Below are 25,164 nucleotides of genomic sequence, written 5' to 3'. Positions count from 1 at the left end.
CATCAGCAAACTTACAGGGAATCCAGGCTCTGCCTCTACCTATCGTTTAGCAAAACCATCAGCCAACTGGTTGAAGTCACGCCCTTGTACATAGAGAGATGCAACATGCACATATGGCTAATCCTACACCCCACCCCCCTTATATGGCTCCCCACCCAACCTGTAGCGCTAGTATTGAAATGCGTACCACCCAATGTGAAGTCATGTACAAAAAAATCCTAAGCAGAATTTACTACGATCTGTAGGCGGTCGGGAGTTTACATTCTCACTATGACTACTGAAGAGTTTGACGCATAGTTGCGCCATCCCTTCTCATGCATCATAGGGGGGGGGACCCTCCAATACTGGTAAAAGTTTCTTTGTTATAAAATTGTTAGAACATGGTCAGCATGAAAGCATGAAACCTGATAAAATTGTATGGTCTTACACCTGCTGGCAACCTATGTATGAAGAATTGTCAAATCGTTACCCGTTTATACATTTTATGGATTCACTGCCAGTGATGTTTAACGATGACCTCTTGTTTTCACCCCATATAATAAATCTGATCATCGTCAATGATTTTATGCAGACCAGTTGTAAAAATGAGATTGAATAAGTCTTTACCAAGTATACACACCACAAAAATTTAAGTATCATATATATCGTCCAAAACATTTTTTGTCAAGGCAGAACAAGCAGCACCATCACCTTAAATACAAACTATATGGCATTGTTTAAGAACCCGAGAGATAAACAACATATAGCTGTTCCCACCCGACAAATGTATCTGGGCAAGACGCGTTTCTTTCTCGAGGCCTTCGAAGATGCTACCAGAAAACCGTATGGCTATCTTGTCGAAACGTGTTGACACCCGAGGCTTACAGATTGAGGATGGACATCTTTCCCCCCACTTTGACAGTTGTATACTGTGAGAAAACAGTGGGTACCTATAAAAAGAAGCGATGAGCAACTGCTTTTTCTACACGCTGTAATTGCACTCTCACAGGCAACAACATGTCTAGCCATCTGAAGAGGAACCTGGAGCTTTTAAAACTTTTAGTTCAGGCTTTATACTGCCAGAGAAAGGCCATCCTCAGTATCACTTTGGATGACTTAATAGCAGCTATAGCGGAGATAGCCCTAAACGCTCTGAAAGATAACATACTGTTATCACAGCACCAGTTAAGTGTCCTGAAAAGAAAAAGGCATGCAATAAAGAGTCTCAGGGACAAAAGGACACCTCTTAAAACAAAGAAGCTGCTGGTGACGCAGTCTGAGGGTTTTATCGGACCCTTGCTAAGTTTCGCCTTACCATTGATCACAAGCCTTATTGGTAATGCAGTACGCTGAAAAGATGTACTTGGTCCCTAGCTGGCAGCTTGATCATTTATAAAGTCCTCCGGCACCCCATGAAAATATTAGAATGGATGTCATTCAAAGGCTTCAAAGTTCCGGACTAACTGACTATGAAAAGGCCAAACATTATTCAGCCGTGTTACAGCATTACCTGTAGTTTGCCAGACAGGGCGAAAAAGAAAGAGAAAAAATAAACCTATGTCTCCCGGAACAAAGTCCTAAACAGACGGAGGTGTTGCTAGATAACGATGGACCTCCTGACCCTGTTCTTCAGGAAGTGTTAAAAGGAATTGGTGCACATTACAGGAAAAACACCAAAGTGTTGCTCGATAAGCTATCCAGGAACAAGGATGTGGCAATCTAGCTTGTGGGGCTATGCAGACACACCCTCTTTCCCAACTAAGGAAACAGAGATTGGGAGGAGTTCATGAGCTCCATGGCTGAACTCAATATGCTCTCAACGGCAGTCGGAAATGCAAGCAACAGGCATTTGCTTGAACCTCTTAAAGAAAACCCCTCTGAGGTTTCTGTGAAATTCACCACCTCTGTAAAAACCCAAGAAACTCCCCTCTGAGGTTTCTGTGAAATTCACCAGCCCTGTGAAAACCCTCCCTTTATAAAAAAGAAACCTGTGAAATAGGTCAGCCTCCCCTATAAGAAACCATTCGCATTGAACAGATGACAGTGGTTAAATATGTAATATGTACAGTTGTAATAAAAAAAATACTTTGTACATAGACACATGACACAAGAAACGTGATTCCTTTACAGAGTTTTATTTAGAAACCCTATGGCACTCTTTGAAAGAAACACATCTCTGTAGGTTACAAAATAGACTTTGAAAAGATCTACACACACAGCACTTTGCTTGTTATTTTTCACAAATTGTAACACCATTTCATCATTTTTTAGAAGGCCCTCAGAATATACTTGTAAAACATCTTCAAAAGACAAGTCTTTACAACAGTTGTGTAAGAAAAACATGCAGTGGTGACCACAGGTAATCAATAGAGGGTGTTGTAACTATCTGTTGTGGTACACAATAGTTTCACAGTGCTTCTATAAAAAGTCCATAATGCTACTAGGAAAGAATAAACTATCAGGAGGGTGTCCATAAGAATAAAAAAACTCGCTGAACAGTTAAGATAGATAGATGGCTAACCAGTGCTTGCCAGGTAGGTCGTGTGGGTGGTTATTTACTACTAATGCTAAAGGTTTCCATGGCAAACACTGCCCAAGTAACCAATCGCTGGGTAAAACATCTAAAAGTGATTCTGCGGCATACGGGTCCTCCTTGAACAGGCAATAAATTTGTACAGTGTTCATTGTTTTACATGTAGTCAAACAGGATGTTTCTTCGCTGGTTAACTTCTATTACATTGTCAAACACCCCATAGACGATCATGTTTATGGAACGGGGCAAAGCACGCAGATTACAAGTTTTGATCAAGGAGTAGTGACCTGCGCATTCCTGGTCAGGTGACAGATCAAAAGCCAGCAAAGTATAACCTCTGTAAAACTCTGTACAGTCGATCACTAAAGCGCTAACATTAATAGAACCAGGGGACACAAGATGAAATTAGAATGCGGTAGGTTTAAAACAAATCGGAGAAAGTTTTTCTTTACTCAGCTCGTAGTTAGACTCTGGAACTCATTGCCAGAGAAGGTAGTGATGGCAACTGGCCTTGCTGAGTTTAAAGGGGGTCTGGACAGATTCCTGATGGAAAAGTCCATTGATCATTATTAAATTTGGGGGTTTTGCCAGGTTCTTGGGGCCTGGATTGGCCGCTGTCGGAGACAGAGTGCTGGGCTTGATGGACATTTGATCTTTTCCCAGCATGGTAGTGCTTATGTACTTATGCTATCTTTCCATATGTTTACCAGTCGTTTCTAATAGCTGCATGTATTCTCTCAATCAATGACCGTGTTCAAAGTCCGGTTGAAGAGGCTTTCCGGCACTTATTCGCCATCCACGTACAGTGCGGCAAAGTTGATACTGTAATGTTGAAAATTAAAAGGATTTTTATCATAGGACCCACTGTAAGCGTCGTTTTCCACAAACCCCAAGACGATGAGTTTAGGCAACTGGCCCAGAAAGAGGTTTTCCTGGTTGGTAACAGAAGGCTATTGCTTAAGTACACATTTCTTGGAAGGGGCAGAGCCAGGATTCCCTATGCTAGGGGAAAGGGAGGGGGTTGCGGGTGGAGGCTACAGACCACCTATTGATCTCACACAGAGAATAGTGTATTTCTTGGAAAAAAGCAAACAGCTCAGAGCTGGGGTTCCACGTATTTAGCTTGCTTTTGCTGAAAAGCTGTGAGAAACCATGGCATGATCTCATACAGCTGTGGGGGGTGTTTACTCTTAAAACAGCATTGGGTTTTGTCTTTAAAGCTCTTTTCTCAGACCTTGGTGTCAAACAATATATATCTCATATCTCACCCAAGACATACTGCTGGACATACTTTAGACTTAGTTCTTTCACACTCATCAATTACTCATAAATTATGCTCCTTCACCTCAGTCGCATTACCATGGACATAGGCGGTCGGTGGCCCAACTGTTTGGGGAGGCTAAAGGGGGCAGGGTTAGGGGGTGGGGCCAGGGGTGGAGCTTAAATCCATAATTGTCTGATAACACACAGAAAAAATGAATAAGTAAAATTAAAAGTCACAATACCTTTTATTAAATTTAGATATTAGATATGTATCATCAATGAGTTAGGTTTTGTGCTATGCCTCATGAATATGCATGAGATCGATTTGCATATGATGTAGGTCATATGAATGTGACTCCATCTCATTAAGATGAGTTAAGGGTATTCTGAATCCTGACCAACAGCAACTGCCATAACCCTGAGGTCTTGAATTCCACATATGACTCTCCGTTATGATTAGGACTTTGATCCCCTAAGTAGGTTTTCAATTAAATTTAAAGATCTTTATTTTTTTTTAATGTATTCTAAATTCTGTATAATTTCATTTTACGGTTTACAACTTAAGCCTACTTTGCATTACTTTCCAATTGTTAGCACACTGGTTGTCATGAATTTATGTTAATTCCTAGATTTGACCAGTTTCTTATCATGTGAGCTGCTCTGAACTTCAAGGTTTCAGTGGGTTATAAGTTGTTTACTATTAGTATTTTTATATTTAATGGGGGAGAGATTGTGGATAATTTTCAACTACTAACTCTGAATCAGTTTCTTGTCTTTCTCTGCTGACTACATAAAAAGCAACAGCAATATGCTTGCAAGCAGTTTCAAATCCCACACACCTGTCAGTGCCCATGAATGTGCAGACCTGTTTCATCCAGCTGCAGAGCACATCTTCTGAGCTGTCAGCGCTAACTCTCCCCCCGCTGCGCTGGCGCTGCTGGCGTTCGCGCTTCAAAATGGCCGCCGAGACTTACAGGTCGGCCGCCTTCAGCAGAAGTCTCGCGAGGCCGCCTCTGGAAGTCTTGGCGGCCATTTTTAAAGCGCAAACGCCGGCAGCGCCAGCGCAGCGGGGGAGAGTAAGCGCTGACAGCTCAGAAGATGTGCTCTGCAGCTGGATGAAACAGGTCTGCACATTCATGGGCACTGACAGGTGTGTGGGATTTGAAACAGCTCCGAAGACGAAGAGTCAGGTCGGTAACGTGACGGACCGGGACCGGATCCTGAGGGAGGGGGAGGAGCCGGCTCGCTGCAGCTGGGGAGGCTTAGCCTCCCCAAGCCTTCGATACCGGGCGCCTATGACCATGGACTGACCATTCTCTCCAAATCTTCTCTCTTTGCCCCATCAGTAATTCAAGAAAATGCTTGACAAGTAATGTCAAAACCCAAGACCTTAGTAAATTGCGCCCTCAAGCTATCCTAGACAATTCCTCACTGAACATAGATCAATTTATTATCCAACATATCTCAGATCAAGTAGAAACATGGAACTTGTCACTTCATACAGTTTTTGAAACACTAGCACCCATAACCACATTTTCCACAGGATACTCTACAACCCAAAATGAACCTTGGTACTCATCACAACTTCAAGCACCCAAACTACAACTTAGGCAACCAGAGCGTCTCTGGAGATGTCAACGCACACCACCATCTTTAACTATCTATAAAAATACAGCCCATTCTTATAAACAAGCAATCTTAATAGCAAAAAGGAAATACTACTCCACAAAGATCAATAAAGCACCTAATACAGTTATACTCTATCAAATACTAAAAACACTTACCACCCCCAGCTCACCTCCAATCAATTCAACCAAGCTCCTCACAGCTCAGGATCTAGCAGATTATTTCAACACCAAAACTAAAGCACTTATTGCTTCTTCACCACCAACTACATATACTGACATCTAAACACTATAGTCAGAAATACAAAAACGACTACAGTTCCTCGTGATCCTATCATATCAAATGCTCCAGCACTGAACTAGTTCCTTTATCCATCATATGATTTCATCCTCACTCTCAACAGGAACCATCCCTGCAGCCTGGAAGATAGATATTGTAAAATCAAAAGTAAAAGATCCATCGAAATCCACAGCAGATAAAGGTAATTACCGCCCCAATGCCAACCTTCCATTTCTTAACAAAATTGCAGAGACCATAATACATTCTCAACTTCAAGATTTCTTAACAAAAACGAATGTTCTTCATCCTAATCAAAAAGGTTTCAGGCAAAATCATAGTACAGAAACTGCTTTACTTGGCATTACCACCTTCATACTTCGTAGACTAGACTGTAACAATTCTGTTCTTTTACTGTCACTTAAGTACATATAAGTACATAAGTAATGCCACACTGGGAAAAGACCAAGGGTCCATCGAGCCCAGCATCCTGTCCACGACAGCGGCCAATCCTGGCAAGCGTCCCAAATGCCCTTGATCTTTCTTCTGCTTTTGATTTAGTAGACCATACTACTGGAAAGATAGGTATTTGAGATTCAGCACTTTCTTGGATTCAACTGCATGCTCTCCCATAGTTTGCTTTCTTGATAAAACATCAGCTCAAACCCCATCCACCTCACGAGTCCCACAAGGATCTATATTATCCCTCACGCTTTTTAAAATCTTCTTAATACCACTGCTCACCTTAGCCCAATCCCTAGGCTTCACACCATTTGTACACGTAGACAGCATCCAACTGCTGCATACTATAGACTTTTCGGACAACCACATGGTTCAGAATATTAACCTGAATCTTAAATTGATCACCAAGAGGCTTCAAGATAACAAATTAATGCTTAACCCTAACATATCTAACTATATCCTCTTTTCCAATAATCGAAATGCAACTTTTTCAAAATTAATTGTTCTCAATTTTACTTCCATCCCACAAAGACCCTGCAAAAAAATTCTAGGCATTATTTTAGATACTAAGAGTGTAGCATCTAAAATAATGCCCACATATCTGCACCGTCACCAAACACTTTCTATAAATTAAGACAAATTCGATCAATTCATCCATTTCTTGACTCATCGGCCTTAAATATACTCGTGTTTGTCATCAGCAAGTTGGATTACTGTAACTCTCTATTTACAGGCCTCCAATATTAGATATTTACAATCCATCCAAAACACAGTCATTAAACACATTAACAGAAAGAAATAATTTGATCGCGTAACACCATTCTTGAAAGCAGCCCACTGGCTTCCTCTTCCTCAACATTTTATTTACAAAATCATGCTCCTAGTCTTTAAAATTCTTCTGTCAGGTGAACCAGCGTATCTCTCTCATCTACTTATCCCACATACAACTATGAGAATATTACATTCAACCTTCCAAAACTTGCTCACAGTTCCCAATATTAGAGAAATATTACACCAACACACTAGAAAAGTCATCTTTTCAGTGTGAGCCCCTGAACATTGGAATAGGTTGCCCCAGCACCTTTGCCAAGAAACATCTCTTCTTAATTACAAAACTAGTCTTAAAACATTCCTTTTTCAAGATGCATTCTCATAATTCTATTTTGGACTAACACAGAGATGGGTCCTGCGAGACCCATCAGACCAGCCTTAGCCTTCTTTCTCTGTCACCTTCTCTTCTTTCCTTTAAGATATTGTAGCTTCATCTCCCTCTTCTTCTTATAATTTCTGTTTTATCTCTCTCCTCCTTTTACTTTATACTATGCAAGCCACCCAGACATCCCTTGATGGGCTGGGTAGTAAGTCTATGAATAAACTTGAAACTTTAAAGCAAAGCGGAATGGCTGTCACTCAGTAATCAGTCTGTCCTTCTTAAAAGCAAATAGACCATTTTTTTCATTGCAGCTTTGTTCAGAAAAAAAATCTCTGGTTTCTTGTGAAACTTATCTTGCAACAGCTTTGAAAAAAAGGAAGCCTGGTGAGCCAGAGTCATTACAATCGCTCTTAAAATGCAGGTAGGCTTTGTACGGCAGGCTAGTCCTTTCTGTCAATTTTCTTTCCTGTGAGAAAAAAAGTGAAGAAACAGCTTTAAAAGTAAGCACAATGTATCCTGAAAAAAAAAATGATAAGAAAAAGAAAACAAAAATGTCTATTTTATTTCCTGTGAGAAAAAAAAGGTTACGCTGAGCATGTGCAACTAAATTTTGCAAAGGCTGTAGGGGGCGTCGTCGGTTTTTTTTTTAAAATGTCACTTCCCGTCACATGACCCATTCAAAATGGCAGCTAGTAGTGGAAACAGTAAGTGATATGTTGTAGTGGTTGCCATCTCCGAAAAGGGGCATGACCACGACATCACTTCCTGTGACATCAGCAAAGGGGTGGGTTTGGGTAGGGAAATATAAATAAGGCAGGTAAGAGGTATGGTTATGCAAAAGGGGTGGGGCTTGGGTGGGGTAAAGATGTCATATCCGGTGATATCATCCAAGTGGGCAGAGAGTGGGCATGGCATGGGCAACAATATCATCAAATGGGGTGGAGAGTGGGCATGGCTTGGCCATGTCCTTATTTCTGATTGGCTGAAAACCAGGAAGTGGCTGTGTCACCTCTCAAAATCAATTAATTTTGACAAATGCAGGTGAGGTTCACTACTTCCAACTAAACCAGCACGTTCCAAACTGTGAGTCATAGCTCCAAATGGAGTTACGCATACCATATTTAGAATTACAACCTGGGAAGACCCTTCATAGGCGCTTTATTATGGTTTAATGGGGTCACAAGCATGGCTGCGGGCACATAAATGGAGTCATGGCTACCAGAAATTTGAGCAACACCGAATTATACAGAGGAATGTCAGTGCTATCTTTGAAACAATCCTAGTCTCTGTTGGCCTAAGAATTCAAAGCTGAGCTTGGGAATTAACCCAGTGCTCCCACAAGGCAGTAGGCAGAGCTGCCACTGGGCTCATGCACTTGCTCACAGTGGGGTTAATATTCAGAAGATTTGTTCAGGTAACTTATGGAGTTGACCAGACAAAATTTATTCTCTAATGAATATCTTCAGTGCACTTTTCCCCTGCTGAAGATATTCATTGGAGATAAGTACTTTTCAATTTTGAAAGCTATATGCATGCTATATAATTTATGTTATTAATTTATTGGAGTATTTAGAACAAGCAAATATAACAAGCAATTAATCTAAGAAAAACAAATCAGACTAAAGTCAAATTAAGGTGCAATACATCTACTTCCAAAACATTGATCCAAGCTTTGTGCTTATTGGAAGGTCACCTCTGATGGTCCGGATTACCAAAAAAAGATAGGAATTCTCCCAGGAGTATAAAATTGACAAAGACGTCAGAAATGTTAAGTAGAACTGAATGAAAACTTCATGATAATATGGAAATAGGTCTGACAGACATAAACAAAAATGGTAGAGGAAACAGAAGTGAGAAAAAGAAGAATCAAGAAGCAGATAGGAACTCCTGGTGAAGTATTATTCAGCAGTGATGATGAGCACAGAATCAAAAGTTTAAAAGAAATATCTTACTTCCTCCACTCCTGTGATGAGATGATTTTCCTCTTGAGGCAAAGATGCTGCAGTCAATGTGACAGAACGGGACTCTGGGTTCAATTCCAAACTTCCAGCATCCAACGTGAATGGCTTGAAGAGAAAAAACAAACATAGTAACATAGTAAATGATGGCAGATAAAGACCTGAATGGTCCATCCAGTCTGCCCAACAGTCACACTCATTAGCAATTCATGATTAAATCAACAATGAATGTGATGTTATATACTTTGAAAACAAAAAAGTGAGGACAGATGTTGAGGAAATCCAAACAACTTTATTAATAATCAGATGATGACCCGACATGGCCGTGTTTCGGCATCAAAGCCTGCATCAGGGGTCAAACAAATCTTTTTCTGTTGTTGTTCAATTATAGACCAACAGAAAATATGGTAATGGGACTTCCTTCAAACTCAGAAATTGGGCGGTCAACTATGGAATGCCTCAACGGCGATACACAGAAATGACGTCAATCGTGATACTTTATCACGAGTCTTTCTTTGGCGTTTCTGGGACATAGACCATAGAAGTCCGCCCAGCTCTATCCTTATGTTCCACCGAATGCAGTTGCCATCAAAGCCCACTCCAGCCTATCCAAATCCATCTTGTCATTTGTGGGACCCAGACCATATAAGTCTGCCCAGCACTTTCCTCGGTTCCAGCTATCGAACTTGCCATTGAAGCCCTTTCCAGCTTATCCTAAACCAGACTGCCGTATATAGACATAGACCTACAAGTTCTGCATGGCACCAACTTTAGTTTTTTACAGCCGGAGTAGCCATTCAAGCGTCACTCACACATCCACCCACTGCAACCATTTATGGTTTGGTTTTTTTTATTTTTTGTTTTCTACCATCCATTTTCTAAATAGAGTTCCTCTGTGTTCATCCCACACCTTTTTGAATTCCATCACTGTTTTTGTTTCTACCACCTCCCTCAGGAGGGCATTCCAGGCATCAACCACCCTCTCCATGAAAATTAATTTCCTGACATTATTCCTAAGTCTACCAGCCCGCAACCTCAGTTCATGCCCTCTAGTTTTATAATTTCCCCTTCTCTGGAAAAGATTATCATATCTCCCTTGTCCCTTCTTTCCTTTAGGCTATACATATTTAGGTCTTCCAGCCTCTTCTCATACATCTTATGGCGCAAGCCCCATATCATTTTTGTCACCTTCCTCTGGACTGCTTCTAGTCTTTTTACATACTTAGCATGACGCAGTCTCCAAAACAGAATATAATACTCCAGCTGGGGCCTCACCAGCAACTTGTACAGGGCCATCAACACCTCCTTTCTTCTCCTGGTTACTCCTTTCTTGATGCAGCCTAGCATCCTTCTGGCTACAGCCACCGCTTTATCACACTGTTTTTTTCGCTTTAAGGTCCTAGGACACCATCACCCCAAGGTCCATTTCCCCGTCTGTGTATATCAGCCTCTCACCTTCTAGGTAATACAGCTCCCTTGGATTCCTACTTCTCAAAAACATCTCTTTGCACTTTTTTGCATTAAATTTTATTTGCAAACATTAGACCATTCTTCTAACTTTTGCAGATCCCTTTTCATGTTTTCCACTCCCTCCGGTGTGTCCACTCTGTTACAAATCTTGGTATCATCCGCAAACAGGCAAACCTTACCTTTTAATCCTTCAGCAATGACACTCAATGCCTGTTACCGAGGCTCTTCGGTGCCGAGGATGATGTGGAATCCTCACGTTTCCTTGGGGTCGGGTCCGACGATGGTCAGTCCTGGGGGGCCTGCATAGCAGGAGGCCTCAAAACAGGTGGAGGCCCACTCGACACCTCACTGCTCCCAGCGCGACTTGGTCTCTCAGCAGCCATTACCTCTGCTCCTGACGTCGATGCTTCCCTCGGTACCGATGTCGATGCCAACGTCGAAGGACTGGACCAAGACCCCAAAAGTTTCTCATGTTAGGCTTCTCGAGCTACTTGGGTCTGCTTCTTCATATGAAGACACAGAGCATAAGCAGATGGGCTGTGGTAGGGCCCAAGGCACTGGATACACCAGGAATGGGTATCGGTACCTGAGATGGTCCAGTTGCACCGAGTACAACGTTTGAAGCCGCTGGGTGTCCTTGATGACATGGAAGAAAAAAACGGTTCCGGCAAACTCAAAAGACTCGATTGTACCAATAAAAAGTGGCACAAAATAAGGAGAAACCCGACCGTGCGGCCTAAAGTCGGCCGCGTCGAAAAAGAAAGGAAACTTATAAATGAGGAAAAAAACTAAGGATTTACAGAAAAGGAAACCTACACCTGTTTTTTTTTTTTTTAAGAGAAACAATAAACGTAGAAGAAGAATGTGAAAAATTTGCTCACAGTAAACTCTTTCCCGGGTCAGTACGAGAAGCACAGGAGGAACCTGCTGCACCTCGTTGGGGAAAAAAAAGTAACTGAGGTATGCGCTCGCGCGGCAAGTCAGTCCGCGCATATGCGGTGTGCGGTGCTCACGCACCAGAAGACTTTAGCAAAGTTTTTTGTCTTTGCTATGGCAAAATGCCGGTTCCCGGGCCGATACGGACGTTGACCCACGTGTGAGAATAAGCAGCCTGCTTGTCCTCGGAGAAGATTATAACCATGATTTTTCATGTAGAAGGCTGTATTTTGAATTTTTTTTTTTAGATAAACTTTGTGATGATACTCCATGGATTGGTGCTTTGTTTGCAGCTCATAATGAATAGCCTATGTTTCACTGGCTGTAACAATTTTGTGAAGAAATTCCTCACCTTCATTCTTGTATTCGGACAATAGCTGACATAAGTACATAAGTAATGCCACACTGGGAAAAGACCAAAGGTCCATTGAGCCCAGCATCCTGTCCACGACAGCGGCCAATCCACGCCAAGGGCACCTGGCGAGCTTCCCAAACGTACAAACATTCTATATATGTTACTCCTGGAATAGTGGATTTTTCCCAAGTCCATTTAGTAATGGTTTATGGACTTGTCGTTTAGGAAACCGTCTAACCCCTTTTTAAACTCTGCTAAGCTAACCGCTTTCACCACGTTCTCCGGAAATGAATTCCAGAGTTTAATTATGCGTTGGGTGAAGAAAACTTTTCTCCGATTTGTTTTAAATTTACTGTACTGTAGTTTCATCGCATGTCCCCTAGTCCTAGTATTTTTGGAAAGCATGAACAGACGCTTCGCATCCACCTGTTCCACTCCACTAAATATTTTATATACCTCTATCATGTCTCCGCTCAGCCGTCTCTTCTCCTAAGGAGCCCTAGCCTCCTTAGTCTTTCTTCATAGGGAAGTCGTCCCATCCCTGCTATCATTTTAGTCGCCCTTCGCTGCACCTTTTCCAATTCTACTATATCTTTCTTGAGATGCGGCGACCAGAATTGAACACAATACTCAAGGTGCGGTCGCACCATGGAGCGATACAACGGCATTATAACATCCTCACACCTGTTTTCCATACCTTTCCTAATAATACCCAACATTCTATTCGCTTTCCTAGCCGCAGCAGCACACTGAGCAGAAGGTTTCAGCGTGTTATCGACGACGACACCCAGATCCCTTTCTTGGTCCGTAACTCCTAACGTGGAACCTTGCATGACGTAGCTATAATTCGGGTTCTTTTTTCCCACATGCATCACCTTGCACTTGCTCACATTAAACTTCATCTGCCATTTAGCCGCCCAGTCTCCCAGTCTCGTAAGGTCCTTCCGTAATTTTTCACAATCCTGTCGCGAGTTAACGACTTTGAATAACTTTGTGTCATCAGCAAATTTAATTACCTCACTAGTTACTCCCATCTCTAAATCATTTATAAATATGTTAAAAAGCAGCGGTCCTAGCACAGACCCCTGGAGAAGCCCACTAACTACCCTTCTCCATTGTGAATACTGCCCATTTAACCCCACTCTCTCTTTCCTATCCTTCAACCAGTTTTTAATCCACAATAGGACATTTCCTTCTATCCCATGACCCTCAAATTTCCTCTGCAGCCTTTCATGAGGTACCTTGTCAAACGCCTTTTGAAAATCCAGATACACAATATCAACCGGCTCCCCTTTGTCCACATGTTTGTTTACTCCTTCAAAGAATTGAAGTAAGTTGGTTAGGCAAGATTTCCCCACACAAAAGCTGTGCTGACTTGGTCTCAGTAATCCATGTCCTTGGATGTGCTCTATAATTTTGTTTTTGATAATAGTCTCTACCATTTTCCCCGGCACCGACGTCAAACTCACTGGTCTATAATTTCCCGGATCTCCCCTGGAACCCTTTTTAAAAATCGGCGTTACATTAGCCACCCTCCAAACTTCCGGTACCACGCTCAATTTTAAGGATAAATTACGTATCACTAACAGTAGCTCCGCAAGCTCATTTTTCAGTGCTATCAGCACTCTAGGATGAATACCATCCGGTCCAGGAGATTTGCTACTCTTCAGTTTGCTGAACTGCCCCATTACGTCCTCCAGGTTTACTGTGAAGTCAGTAAGTTTCTCCGACTCGCCCGCTTGAAATACCATTTCCGACACCGGTATCCCACCCAAATCTTCCTCGGTGAAGACTGAAGCAAAGAATTCATTCAATCTCTCCGCTACATCTTTATCTTTCTTGATTGCCCCTTTTACCCCTCGGTCATTCAGCGGCCCAACCGATTCTTTTGCCGGCTTCCTGCTTTTAATATACCGAAATTTTTTTTGCCTCTAATGCTATCTTTTTTTTGTAATCCCTCTTGGCCTTCTTTATCAGCGCCTTGCATTTGCTTTGACAATCCTTATGCTGCTTCTTGTTATTTTCAGACGGTTCCTTCTTCCATTTTCTGAAGGCGTTTCTTTTAGCCCTAACAGCTTCCTTCACCTCACTTTTCAACCACGCCGGCTGTCTTTTGGACTTCCATCTTTCTTTTCTAATTCGCAGAATATGTTTAGCCTGGGCCTCCAGGATGGTATTTTTGAACAGCATCCACGCCTGTTGTACAGTTTTTACCCTCTCAGTTGCCCCCCTAAGTTTTTTTTAACCGTTCTTCTCATTTTATCATAGTCTCCTTTTAAACGCTAACGTATTTAACTTCCTGTGTATAGATACTTCAAGGTTGATATCAAAACTGATCATATTATGATCACTGTTATCAAGCGGCCCCAGTACCATAACATCCCTCACCAGATCATGTGCTCCACTAAGGACCAAGTCTAGAATTTTTCCTTCTCTCGTCGGCTCCTGCACCAGCTGCTCCATAGAGCTACCCCTGATTTCATCAAGGAATTGTACCTCTCTAGCGTGTCCCGATGTTACATTTACCCAGTCTATATTTGGATAATTGAAGTCACCTATTTTTATCACACTGCCCATTTTGTTTGCGTCTCTGATTTCTTTTATCATTTCTGCGTCTACCTGCTCATCCTGGCGAGGTGGACGGTAGTACACTACTATCACTGTCCTTTTCCCTTTTATACATGGAATTTCAACCCACAATAATTCAAAGGTGTGATTTGTGTCCTGCTGAATTTGTAATCTATCTGAGTCAAGGCTCTCGTTGATATACAATGCTACCCCTCCACCAGTCCGGTCCACCCTATCACTACGATATACTTTGTACCCTGGTATGAGTGTCCCACTGGTTATCCTCCTTCCACCAGGTCTCAGTAATGCCTATTATATCCAATTTTTCATTTAGTGCAATATATTCCAACTGTCCCATCTTATTTCTTAGACTCCTAGCATTTGCATATAGACATTTCAGAGTATGTTTGTTGTTCCTATTTGCATGATGCTTAGTACTGGACACTATTGATTTGCCATCTTTTGTCTGATCTTTAGTTGTATTTAAGGGCCCCTTGGCTACCACGGTCTGTTGTGCAACCTCACTATCCAGAAACCCTATCTTCCCTCTTTGTGAGATATCTTTGCAAGATACCTTCTCCCGAACCATGCGCTTCTGAGCGACTGTCGGCCTTCCCCCCATTTCTAGTTTAAAAGCTGCTCTATCTCCTTTTCAAATCTTAGAGCTTTCATTTCTGCAGTCAGCATATGAGGAATCCATCTTGCACAAGCCTTTCAATACCTAAGAATATCAATAATGTAACCCACACTTTCCTATGACATGCCAAGTGTGTTAGCAATTTCCCTTTGAGTGATCCTCTGATTGTCCTTTACTAGTTTGTCAACCTTTCTCATGTGAGTCTAGTCTGTTGCTGTCACAGATCATCCACTTTGTTTTTGATCACACAAATCAGCCCTTCCTGGTCCACAAGCTTTACATTTTGTGGCCCAATGATGCACAATACTCATATCAACACATTCAGCACAATAAATAACCTGCATGTGGCAGTGAATGTCAAATGAAGGGACTACTTCAAGAGTCATAAATTCTATCATGGCATGTTTCTTAAATCGTACCGAGCGTTCACCGAAAGCTTCCATTTCACAAGAAACAGTTTAACAGCCTCTTTACACATATACTTCTCGTAACTGAGGTGAAGAGAGTTCAAAGAAAAACATGTGTAGCGCATCAGTTCTGCCATCTATTTATGAATAATGGAGATGGAAGCACTACTTTTTATTCAGCCATATATATGCTGACAGAACTACATGGAAGCTACATGCGGGAGGCTGTGTTGCTGATGCTTGTCTTCAGAGTATTTGAAATGTTTGAACTGCATTTACTGAGAATGAGAGTTTCAAAAGCATTTACATAGGTAAAGAGTTATTTAACTAACTGAGGACCTCTTATCAACTTCACTAGCAGCTCCCGGAGCAGTAATGCTGACAAAGCCTATTCACTTTGAATGGACTCCGTCAGCATTGCTGCGTGGGAACCGCTAGTACAGCTTGACAAAAGAGGCCCTGAGTGGCCTAAATGAAAAATGCCCTCCTCATATTCAAGTAAAATTATCTGCAATTTCCAGTAATGGATAGTGCTGCTAAAATTTAGCAAACCATCTTGACACTATCCAGGTACCATTCATTGCTAAATACTTAATGTAGGTATAAATTTAAACAACGCAGCTTGTGTTTAAAATTAACACCAATCATGGAGTTTAAATACTGAAGTAAACGTGAATTGTTTCTCTTTGAAAATCTGCATCACATATATGCTTTAAAAACTGTTCAAATGTCTAGAAGTGTAAGCCTTGAGACTTAATTATGAATATCCTCAAAATGAGACCTGGTTGAGGGTCTCGAGGCTTGAGTGCAAAACACCTTGCAATAGAGACAAAAATGTTGGTTACCACTTTTTCTGAAGAATCTAATAATTGTGGCTTTTCTCTGAAAGGCTTTAATTCTTCATCTTTACCACTGCCCCTTTCTTCTTGTCTCTTCAATCCGTAACTGCAGATTAAAATAAAAATGTTTAAAAATTAATTTTCATAATCAACCAAAAGCAAAAACATTCTCCCAAGCAAACAAATTACCTCCCCCCCCCCCCCCCCCCCCCAATATCTAAACACCATAGTCAGTGTTCACTTCAAATGCTGACTGCAGCATGTAAATTTATACCCGGGTATTCAGCACTAGACCTTACCCAGATACTGGTGCTAAATATCTGAGTATAATGCGACCACTGGAAGTTATCAGTGCCTGTACCTGAATAACTATCCAGTTAAGTTAGGAGAGGTTGTCATTTCCCTAAACATATTCTAATATAATAGTTTCACTTTAGAGCTACGATGTACAGGCATTGGCCAAAGTCTGTTGTTCTTACATGTACGGGGGTCAATAATCAGCGCCACTTATCCAGGTGGATCAGTTCCAACTCAAATAAGTACCGCTTACCAGGAACAGCCACTGGTTTTCAGTGGCATTATCTGGATAGTGCTGCTGAAAATCATTGCTGATCACCCAAGCACTATCCAAGTCAGTCCAGGGCAAGAGCCAAGGTGGAGTTAGAAATTATCCAGGTATTGCCAATATTCAGTGCCAATACCTGGATAACTAGTTAGATAAGTGATAACAGCCATCTGAAAGTGTAAGGGTGGTCTGGGGCAGAACTAGAACTTTTCCAAGTACTGCTGATATTCAGCGCTGGTACTCAGATAGTTATTTGTCCTACTTATCTGCATAGTTATCCAGATACTGGAGCTGAATATAGGCAGTACCCTTGCTCCACCCCCAGACTATCCCAACATTATCTGGATAGTGCAAGGGCAGGCCATGAAGATTTTCAGTGGCATTATTTGGCTAATGCCACTGAAAATCAGTGGCTGGCCCCAGTAAGTGACACTTCTCTGCTTCCTGAGCCGGTACGTCAACCTCCATCTCTGGCTGTCTTCAAATCTAAGCTAAAAGCCCACCTTTTTGATGCTGCTTTTAACTCCTAACCTTTATTCACTTGTTCAGAACCCTTATTTTATCATCCTCACCTTAATATTCCCTTATCTCTTGTTTGTCCTGTTTGTCTGTCCTAATTAGACTGTAAGCTCTGTCAAGCAGGGACTGTCTCTTCATGTTCAAGGTTACAGCGCTGCGTACGTCTAGTAGCGCTACAGAAATGATAAGTAGTAGTAGTAGTAAATACCGCTGATGGTTCTAAGAATAACACACTTTGGTTATTATCTGTCGTGGTGTGTAAAGTAGATCAGCTACTAGGGCCTGGAGCTCACTGACCCTGCGAGCTGCAGTGACCACCACCAAAAATAGGACCTTCCAGGTCAGGTACTTTAAGTGAGATGTGTCTAGTGGCTCAAAAGGAACTTTCATCAGCTTGTTAAAATGATGTTGAGATTCCAAGACTGCAGGAAGCTTTATGGGAGGTTCTAATAGAAGCAGATCTCATATAAAGTGAACTAAAGGCTGAGAATAGATGGGTTTTCCTTCTAATTTGTGATGACAAGCGTCAACTGAAGTAAGGTGAACCCTAACAGAGTGACAAAAAGATCTATTGTGGGGATGCCCCACTCTCAAAAGATCTGGGCAATGCCCTTATGCAGGGACCTTTTTCTGAAGTCCACTGCAGTGGCCCCTAGGGTGCCCGGTTGGTGTCCTGGCATGTCAGGGGGACCAGTGCACTACGAATGCTGGCTACTCCCACGAACAAATGGCTTAGATTTGGTAGTTTTTGAGATGGGCGTCCTCGGTTTCCATTATCGCTGAAAACCGGGGACGACCATCTCAAAAACGACCTAAGGACGACCATCTCTAAGGTCGACCTAAATTTCATGATTTGGTCGTCCCCGACCGTATTATCAAAACGATGGACGCCCATCTTGTTTCGATAATACGGGTTGCCCGACCCTTTATGGGGCCGTCCTGCGAGGACGCCCTCATGAAAACTTGGGCGTTCCGTTTGATTATGCCCCTCCACGTAGCCTAGTATTCTCAACATCTGACATGGTGATACCCTCTGACTCTGGTGCACTTCTGAAACTATTTATATGAGAGCTAGAATCCACTGTTGCAGAAGAAATACATATGCCCGAGTTATGTCTACCAGGGCTCCTATGAATTTCAAATTCTGTGACAGACTTGACTGTGGTTTGGGGTAATTTATGATGAACCACAGAAGCTCCAGCACCTGAACAGTCATGTACATTGATTATTTTGCACCTCCTTCTGATGTGTTCTTAACCAGCCAATTATCAAAGGGAAATATGTGCACCCAGTCTGCAAAGAGATGCTACAGTGACTGCTAGACACTTTGTGAAAACACTTGGTGGTGACACAAAGCCAAAGGGAAGAATGTGATACTGGAAGTGGTGTTTCACTACTAAAAAATCTCAGATATTTCCTGTGATTTAAATGTATTGTATATGGGTATAAAGATCCTTTAAGTCCAGAGAGCATAACCAATCTCCTTCTTATATCATGGATATGAGGGTTCCCAAGGAAACCATTCTAAACTTTTGTTTTGACAGATATTTGTTCATGGCCCTTATGTATAGGATGGGACAAAATCCTGTTTTCTCTGTGATAAAAATGTAATTGGAATAAAATCCCTTCCCTCTATCCGCTGGTGGAAAGGGTTCAATTGCATTGGCTTGTAAAAAGGAAGAGAGATCCTTGGTAAGCAATTCCTGATGCTGAGAGCTTAACTGTGATGCTTTCAGTGGGTAATTTGAAGGTATGTGTTCCAACTGCAGGCAGTAACCTACTCAATTTTTAGAACCTACCAGTTTGAGGATATAAAGGCCTCCTTGCTTGGGAAACATTCAGGCTCCCTCCTACCAGAAGGTTGTCCATAATGATTATGGGATTGAGGTTATGCTGGTTATGCTCTGCTGGAGCCAGCAAAAGACCATCCCTGCTTTTGACTCGGAAGCTGATTGGGACTTTTGGACCCTCTGCTGTCTTGGGCAACAACAAGGTCCCTGAGTTGAATGGAAGGAGTGGGAAGGTGGAATATACCTACACCTTTGAGAGTAGTAGCATCTCATTGCTGTCTGCTAAAATACCTCCTGGAAGATGAGGTTGAGCCAGAAATGGGCCTGGAGAGGGTCTTAAGTGTCCAACTGCGACTTGATGGTAATAGCAACCTCTTGCACCTTCTCTCTGAAGAAATTCTCTCCAAAGGATGATACATTTGCAGTTCTGGCTTAAGATTTGAAGCCCGCAGCCATGTGAGTCTGAGGACACCAATCTTCATTGTGAAGACTCTGGAAGCCATATTGAAAATATAAGTTGCTCAGACCACATATTTTCCACACTCCCACTAGTTGGCTATTAGCTTTTGGAGTTATTGGCCAAATCTGAGGAGTTTGGCCAATGAACTCCATAAGCTAGTAGCCATCTGTCATGGAACCCAGGATGGTGAACCTTTGGGCTGCAGCCAGGCTGCAGCAGACAAGTCCTCTGAGGAGGCGCAGAGCAGAGGAGAACCAGGCACTGAATACAAACAAGATACCAGACATGGCAAATAGACAGAGCACATTCAAGATAAGGTGAAAGCGAAAACCAGGAAGGGAACTAACAAAAGCAGGAACCAGGAACAAAAGAAGGACACTCATATGGGCCGCAAGGCCGAAGTGGAACCCACCCTTAACAGAGTCCAAGCATACGGGCTGCAAGGCCGAACTGGAACCCACTCATACCAGAGGGAAGGGAAAAGAAACAGAATGAAATCTCTTGAGCAAGTACTACTCAAGCAGTGCACACACACTGCACTAAACAGAGCTACAAACAAGGGGTCAAAAGACCCTACACACAGGCACAAACAAACTGAAGGGGAAAGGACAACCCCACATAGACTCACATGGTAGAAATCACAAGTAAAAGATAAGAAAACCACACAGGGAGGCAGCAAAGGGCTGGGCTTAGAACCATAGCTATAAACGAATAGTCCTAAGTAAGTCAAAGATACATCACACAGAGAGGTAGCTCAGGACTAAACTAGTAGTCCCAGCTAAACAAAGAGCTGACCACTTGTGCCACACAGAGAGGCAACTCAAGGCTGAGCTAGTAGTCACAGCTAACAGAGGAACCACTCAATCAAACACAAACAGAACCAAACAGAGAGGACGCTCAGGGCTGTGCTAGAACCACAGCTATAAATGAATAGTCCTAACCAAGTCAAACAGAAATCACACAGAGAGGTAGCTCAGGGCTGAGCTAGTAGTCCCAGCTAAACAGAAGAGCTGTCCACTCGTGCCACACAAATAGGTAGCTCAAGGCAAGCTCGAGGCTGAGCTAGTAGTCACAGCTAACAGAAGAACCACCTACTCAAACAGAACCAAACAAAGAGGATGCTCAGGGCTGTGCTAGTAGACACAGCTAAACGGAAGAACAGCCCACTCGTGCCTCATAGAGAGACCGCTCAAGGCTGAGCTAGTAGTCACAGCTAACAAGAAGAGCAACCCACTCAAATTCAAAACAGAAACGAAATAGAGAGGATGCTCAGGGCTGTGCTAGTAGACAGAGCTAAACAGCAGAATAGCCCACTCATGCCACATAGAGAGACCGCCCAAGGCTGAGCTAGTAGTCACAGCTAACAGGAAGAGCAACCCACTCAAACTCAAAACAGAAACCTCACAGAGAGGACTCAAACAGAAATCACACAGGGAAAACTCAAGACAAGGCTATACGGCCATAAAAAAGGAACACTCATGGCTGTGGCACACAGCACTCAAGGAAAAAAGGAAGTCACTCATGAAGGAACACTCTAAGCTGTACCATACAGTACTCAGTGAAGAGTGAAGCCACTCAAAGGAATACTCAAGGCTGTGCCACACGGCACTCCAGGGTAAAGAGAAGCCGCTCATAAGAATACACAAGGCTGCCCACACAGCACTCAAGGGTAAAGGGAAGCCACTTATAAGAATACACAAGGCTGTGCCACACAGCACTCAAGGATAAAGGGAAGCCACTTATAGGAATATACAAGGCTGTGCCACAGAATCAAATAACAGACACTAGAGACAAAGGGAACAGCAAGCAAACAAGGAAAGCTGCTTTTACATACACAAATCAGATAAGGAGCAATGCTCACAAAAATCAGGAGACAAACACAACAAAGAGTTAAAGCAGGCTAAAAGGAAGGGCTGCTTCTAATATACAAGTCAGAAAAAAGCAGGGCTTACACTGCAGTCAAAGGTTTAAAGCAACCAAAGGGAGAAACAATGTTCTTACCAGAACTCAGCCAGCACCCACAGCCAGGTAGGGAAACGAAAGGCAGGCAGAGACAGAGCAGACAGAGCACACAAAGCAGCATGGAAGCAAAGTATCAAGGAAAGCAGCTGGGATGGCAACAACCGGCTCTCTGAGCAGTGAAAGGTAACAAGGGAACCCACACAAGGAAACAGAACAGGCTTATGCTGGAGAGCCTAGATAACAAGGAAGTAATCCATTCAGGTTCAAACCAGAACCACACACACACAGAAAAACAGAACAGGGTTTTGCTTGGGAGCAAAGTTAACAGGCAAGTAATCCATACAGGTTTAAACCAAAACCACACACACACACACAAACACACACACACATATAGGGAAACAGAAGAGGGCTTTGCTTGAGAGCAAACCTAACCGGAAAGTAATCCATACAGATTAAAACCAAAACCACATACGCAGGGCTCAGAGCTGTGCCCAGAGGCACAGCTTAACAAGAAGACCAGTTCCCTCAGAATCAAACAACAGTACAACAAGAAAAGGGAAAATAGACCTGTTGCAAAGGCAACGCAGGTAAGCTCCCTGGGTCCTTATAATGGAGTAGGCTGATGATGTCACAAGTAGGAAATGAAGTAGAAGCAGGGAGACCAAAGCGAGGCTTGGCTGCAGGGAGACCAAAGCGAGGCTTGGCTAACAGGAAGAACAACAACAGGAAAAATGGCAGATTGGAGAGGTCACAGAGCTAGGTACAGAAAATCAGTAGGTCTGGACATAAGAGCATGGCCACAACCGTGACACCAACTAGTGGGAGTGTGGAAAATACGCGTCTGAGCAACTTATATTTTCAATATGGCATCCCGAGTCTTCACAATGGTGATTGGTGTCCTCAGACTCACATGGCTGCGGGCTTAGAATCTCAAGTCAGAAGTGCAAATGTATCATCCTGTGGAGAGAATTTCTTCAGAGAAGGTGCAAGAGGTTGCTACTACCATCAAGTAGCAGACGGACACTTAAGACCCTCTCCAGGCCCATTCCAGGCTCAATCTCCTCTTCCAGGAGGTATTTTAGCAGACAGCAATGGGATGCTACTGCTCTCAAAGGTGTAGGTGTCCGCCCTCTCACTCCACAGGTGCAAGTTTATGAAGACCTGATAAGAAGCTATGCAGACCATAAGCAAATTTTTCCAGAAGTTTTCAAGATCCTTGCCTCTCTCCCTGGGCACACCAATCAGTGAGTCTTCATACTCTTGGCTTTTTTGAGAGCAGATTTGACCACCGTAGAATGTTGAGGAAGTTGGAGCTTCTCGAACCCTGGAGTCTTTTGAACTCTATACTGTCAGGTTCTCAGGTTCAAAGCCCACGGGGCCGGGCTCTGGAGCAAACGTGAGCCCTTGGGCTGCTGACGAGGAGCGACAGCAGCAGGCAAAACCCACCAACCAACGCTGGGCAAGCACACCGACACCGGCAGGGACTGCAGGCACCGCCCAGCGAGCCGGAACACATGGACTGGAACACTGGACTGAAATTCCCCGGACTGGAGGACACAGGACTGGAACCCCCCGGACTGGAGGACACTGGACTGGAATCCCCCGGACTGGTCCACACAGCTTCACCTGCACTTAGCTACTAAGCCCCCCAGAAGTTGAGCTCCTGGGTTCGAGTAGCCGGCAGGACTTACTGGATACCGGATGACACAGGGACCAGGACTAGAAACAGAAGTGCTCCTAAAACTAAACTGATCTACGTGCTCCCAAGCCCAAAACCAGCAGGAGTGTTCCTAACAGTAAACTGACAAAACGACTTCCTAAGCCCTATACTAAACAGGAGCTCCTAAGCCCTGCTCAAGAAAGGGACTTCCTAAGCCCTAAACTAACAAAGCAGGGAACTAAACACAAAGCTAACACAGGTGCTACTAAGCACCAAGCTACAAGCAGAGCTCTACACTAACAAGCTAAACATAAAACTAACAAGCTACCTAAGCACTGCTCTAGCCAGCTAGATACAAAACCAACAAGGTGCTTCCTAAGCACTACTCTGGCAAGCAACCAGAAGAGCTCCTAGCACTCAAAGGGAAGACAGGGGAGCCACAAGGAAAAAGCAGGGAAGCTAACACAAGCCAAAAGTGATTCTAAATCACCAAACACCAACAGCAAAGACTGCAATGCTCCCAATAGCACAAACACCAGAAGTACTTCTAACAGCAAACTCTGCAGTGTTCCTAACAAAACCAAACCCTGAAGTACTTCTATCAGCAACAGAGCTTCCAAAGCCCTACACATAGCAATGCTTCCAAAACCACGAGGGAAAAGCAGGAGAACCATAAGGGAAAAGCAGGAAAGCTAAACATACAGTCACCAGTGCACACTGCACTAACACTAACCTGGCCCTTAGCAAAAGCAAGCAGGGAAACTAGACACAAAGTCAGAAGTGCACACTGCACCACCCTACCTAAAGCAAACACCACTGTTGCAAAGGCTCTGAAGGAAACGACACCACTTCCTTATCAAGGCCCTCCCTGATGATGTCACACTCCCTAGACCTAGGCAAAAGCACACTGACCCAGAGAGGTCCAACCCACACCAATGCAACACTGTGAAGCACTTGAAGCCAGTACACCCAAAGAGAGGTAGAGCAACTCAGACAACACACACAGGTGCAGTATAGTGAAATAATTAGAGCCATGCTGCTGGAAGCTGCCAGCACAGAGAGACAGAGCCAGCTCAGAAAGGACAGAGAAAAGAAACAGAAGCCAGCTAAGAAGCTGACCCCCATGAAAGAGGTAAGTTTGAGAGGGGTTCTGACCCCAATCATAACATATACATGCAGTTAACCTTCTTGTTCCCCTGTTGCACAGAGAGGGGGATACTCCCACATCTTCATTTATATTTGCCTGAGGAATCTGTGAGCAGGCATTGACACAGCTTCCTTAGGGAACTGAAGAGTGTCCAGTTTCTGCCTTGGGACTTCAGTCTCCAAAGAAAAGGGATGGACTTAGTCATCTCTCTGACAAAATCACTGAATGAGAGCTCCTCTGGGGAAAATTTACATCTCTCATGTAGGAAGGAGGAATCTGATAAGGGACCAATGGACCCCTCCTCCGAGACCTTTGGTTCTTCTTCAGACACACAGAAATGCTTCGACTCTGACTCACAAAAGTACTCTGTAAGAGATATTTGAATTTCTGCCTGCCTCGAGTGACTGACCTCCTAGTGAGGCCTGGGCCTGTTACTCTGAAGCACAAGGGATCTTCTGCGCACCATGGGAAGCATCCTCCGGAACAGTCTGCACTGATTTCAATGCCCTTTAAGGCCTTGGTGTTGATGCATCCCTTGCAGGAAATGAATGGATTTTGAGTATCAGGTGTATTTCCTCAAGACAGGCAAAGAAGCACTC

The 25,164-nt window shown here is 43.2% G+C and overlaps 1 protein-coding gene across 1 annotated transcript in view; it reads right to left on the bottom strand.

Annotated features, from left to right (window-relative positions):
• The window catches only part of HYDIN (HYDIN axonemal central pair apparatus protein), a 2,443,906-nt gene that overhangs the window by 1,551,634 nt on the left and 867,108 nt on the right, over positions 1-25,164 (bottom strand). Inside the window, exons 37-38 of the mRNA XM_030205004.1 lie at positions 16,469-16,568; positions 9,245-9,358 (exon numbers count right to left, since the gene is read on the bottom strand). Of these exons, the coding sequence (XP_030060864.1) occupies positions 9,245-9,358; positions 16,469-16,568 (214 nt within the window). The remainder of the gene's footprint in view (positions 1-9,244; positions 9,359-16,468; positions 16,569-25,164) is intronic.

The sequence above is a fragment of the Microcaecilia unicolor genome, chromosome 5, assembly GCF_901765095.1.
Source record: "Microcaecilia unicolor chromosome 5, aMicUni1.1, whole genome shotgun sequence".
Classification (NCBI taxonomy): Eukaryota; Metazoa; Chordata; class Amphibia; order Gymnophiona; family Siphonopidae; genus Microcaecilia; species Microcaecilia unicolor.
The sequence above is the reverse complement of the archived record's forward strand: the minus strand, read 5'-3'. Positions and strand labels throughout refer to the sequence as shown.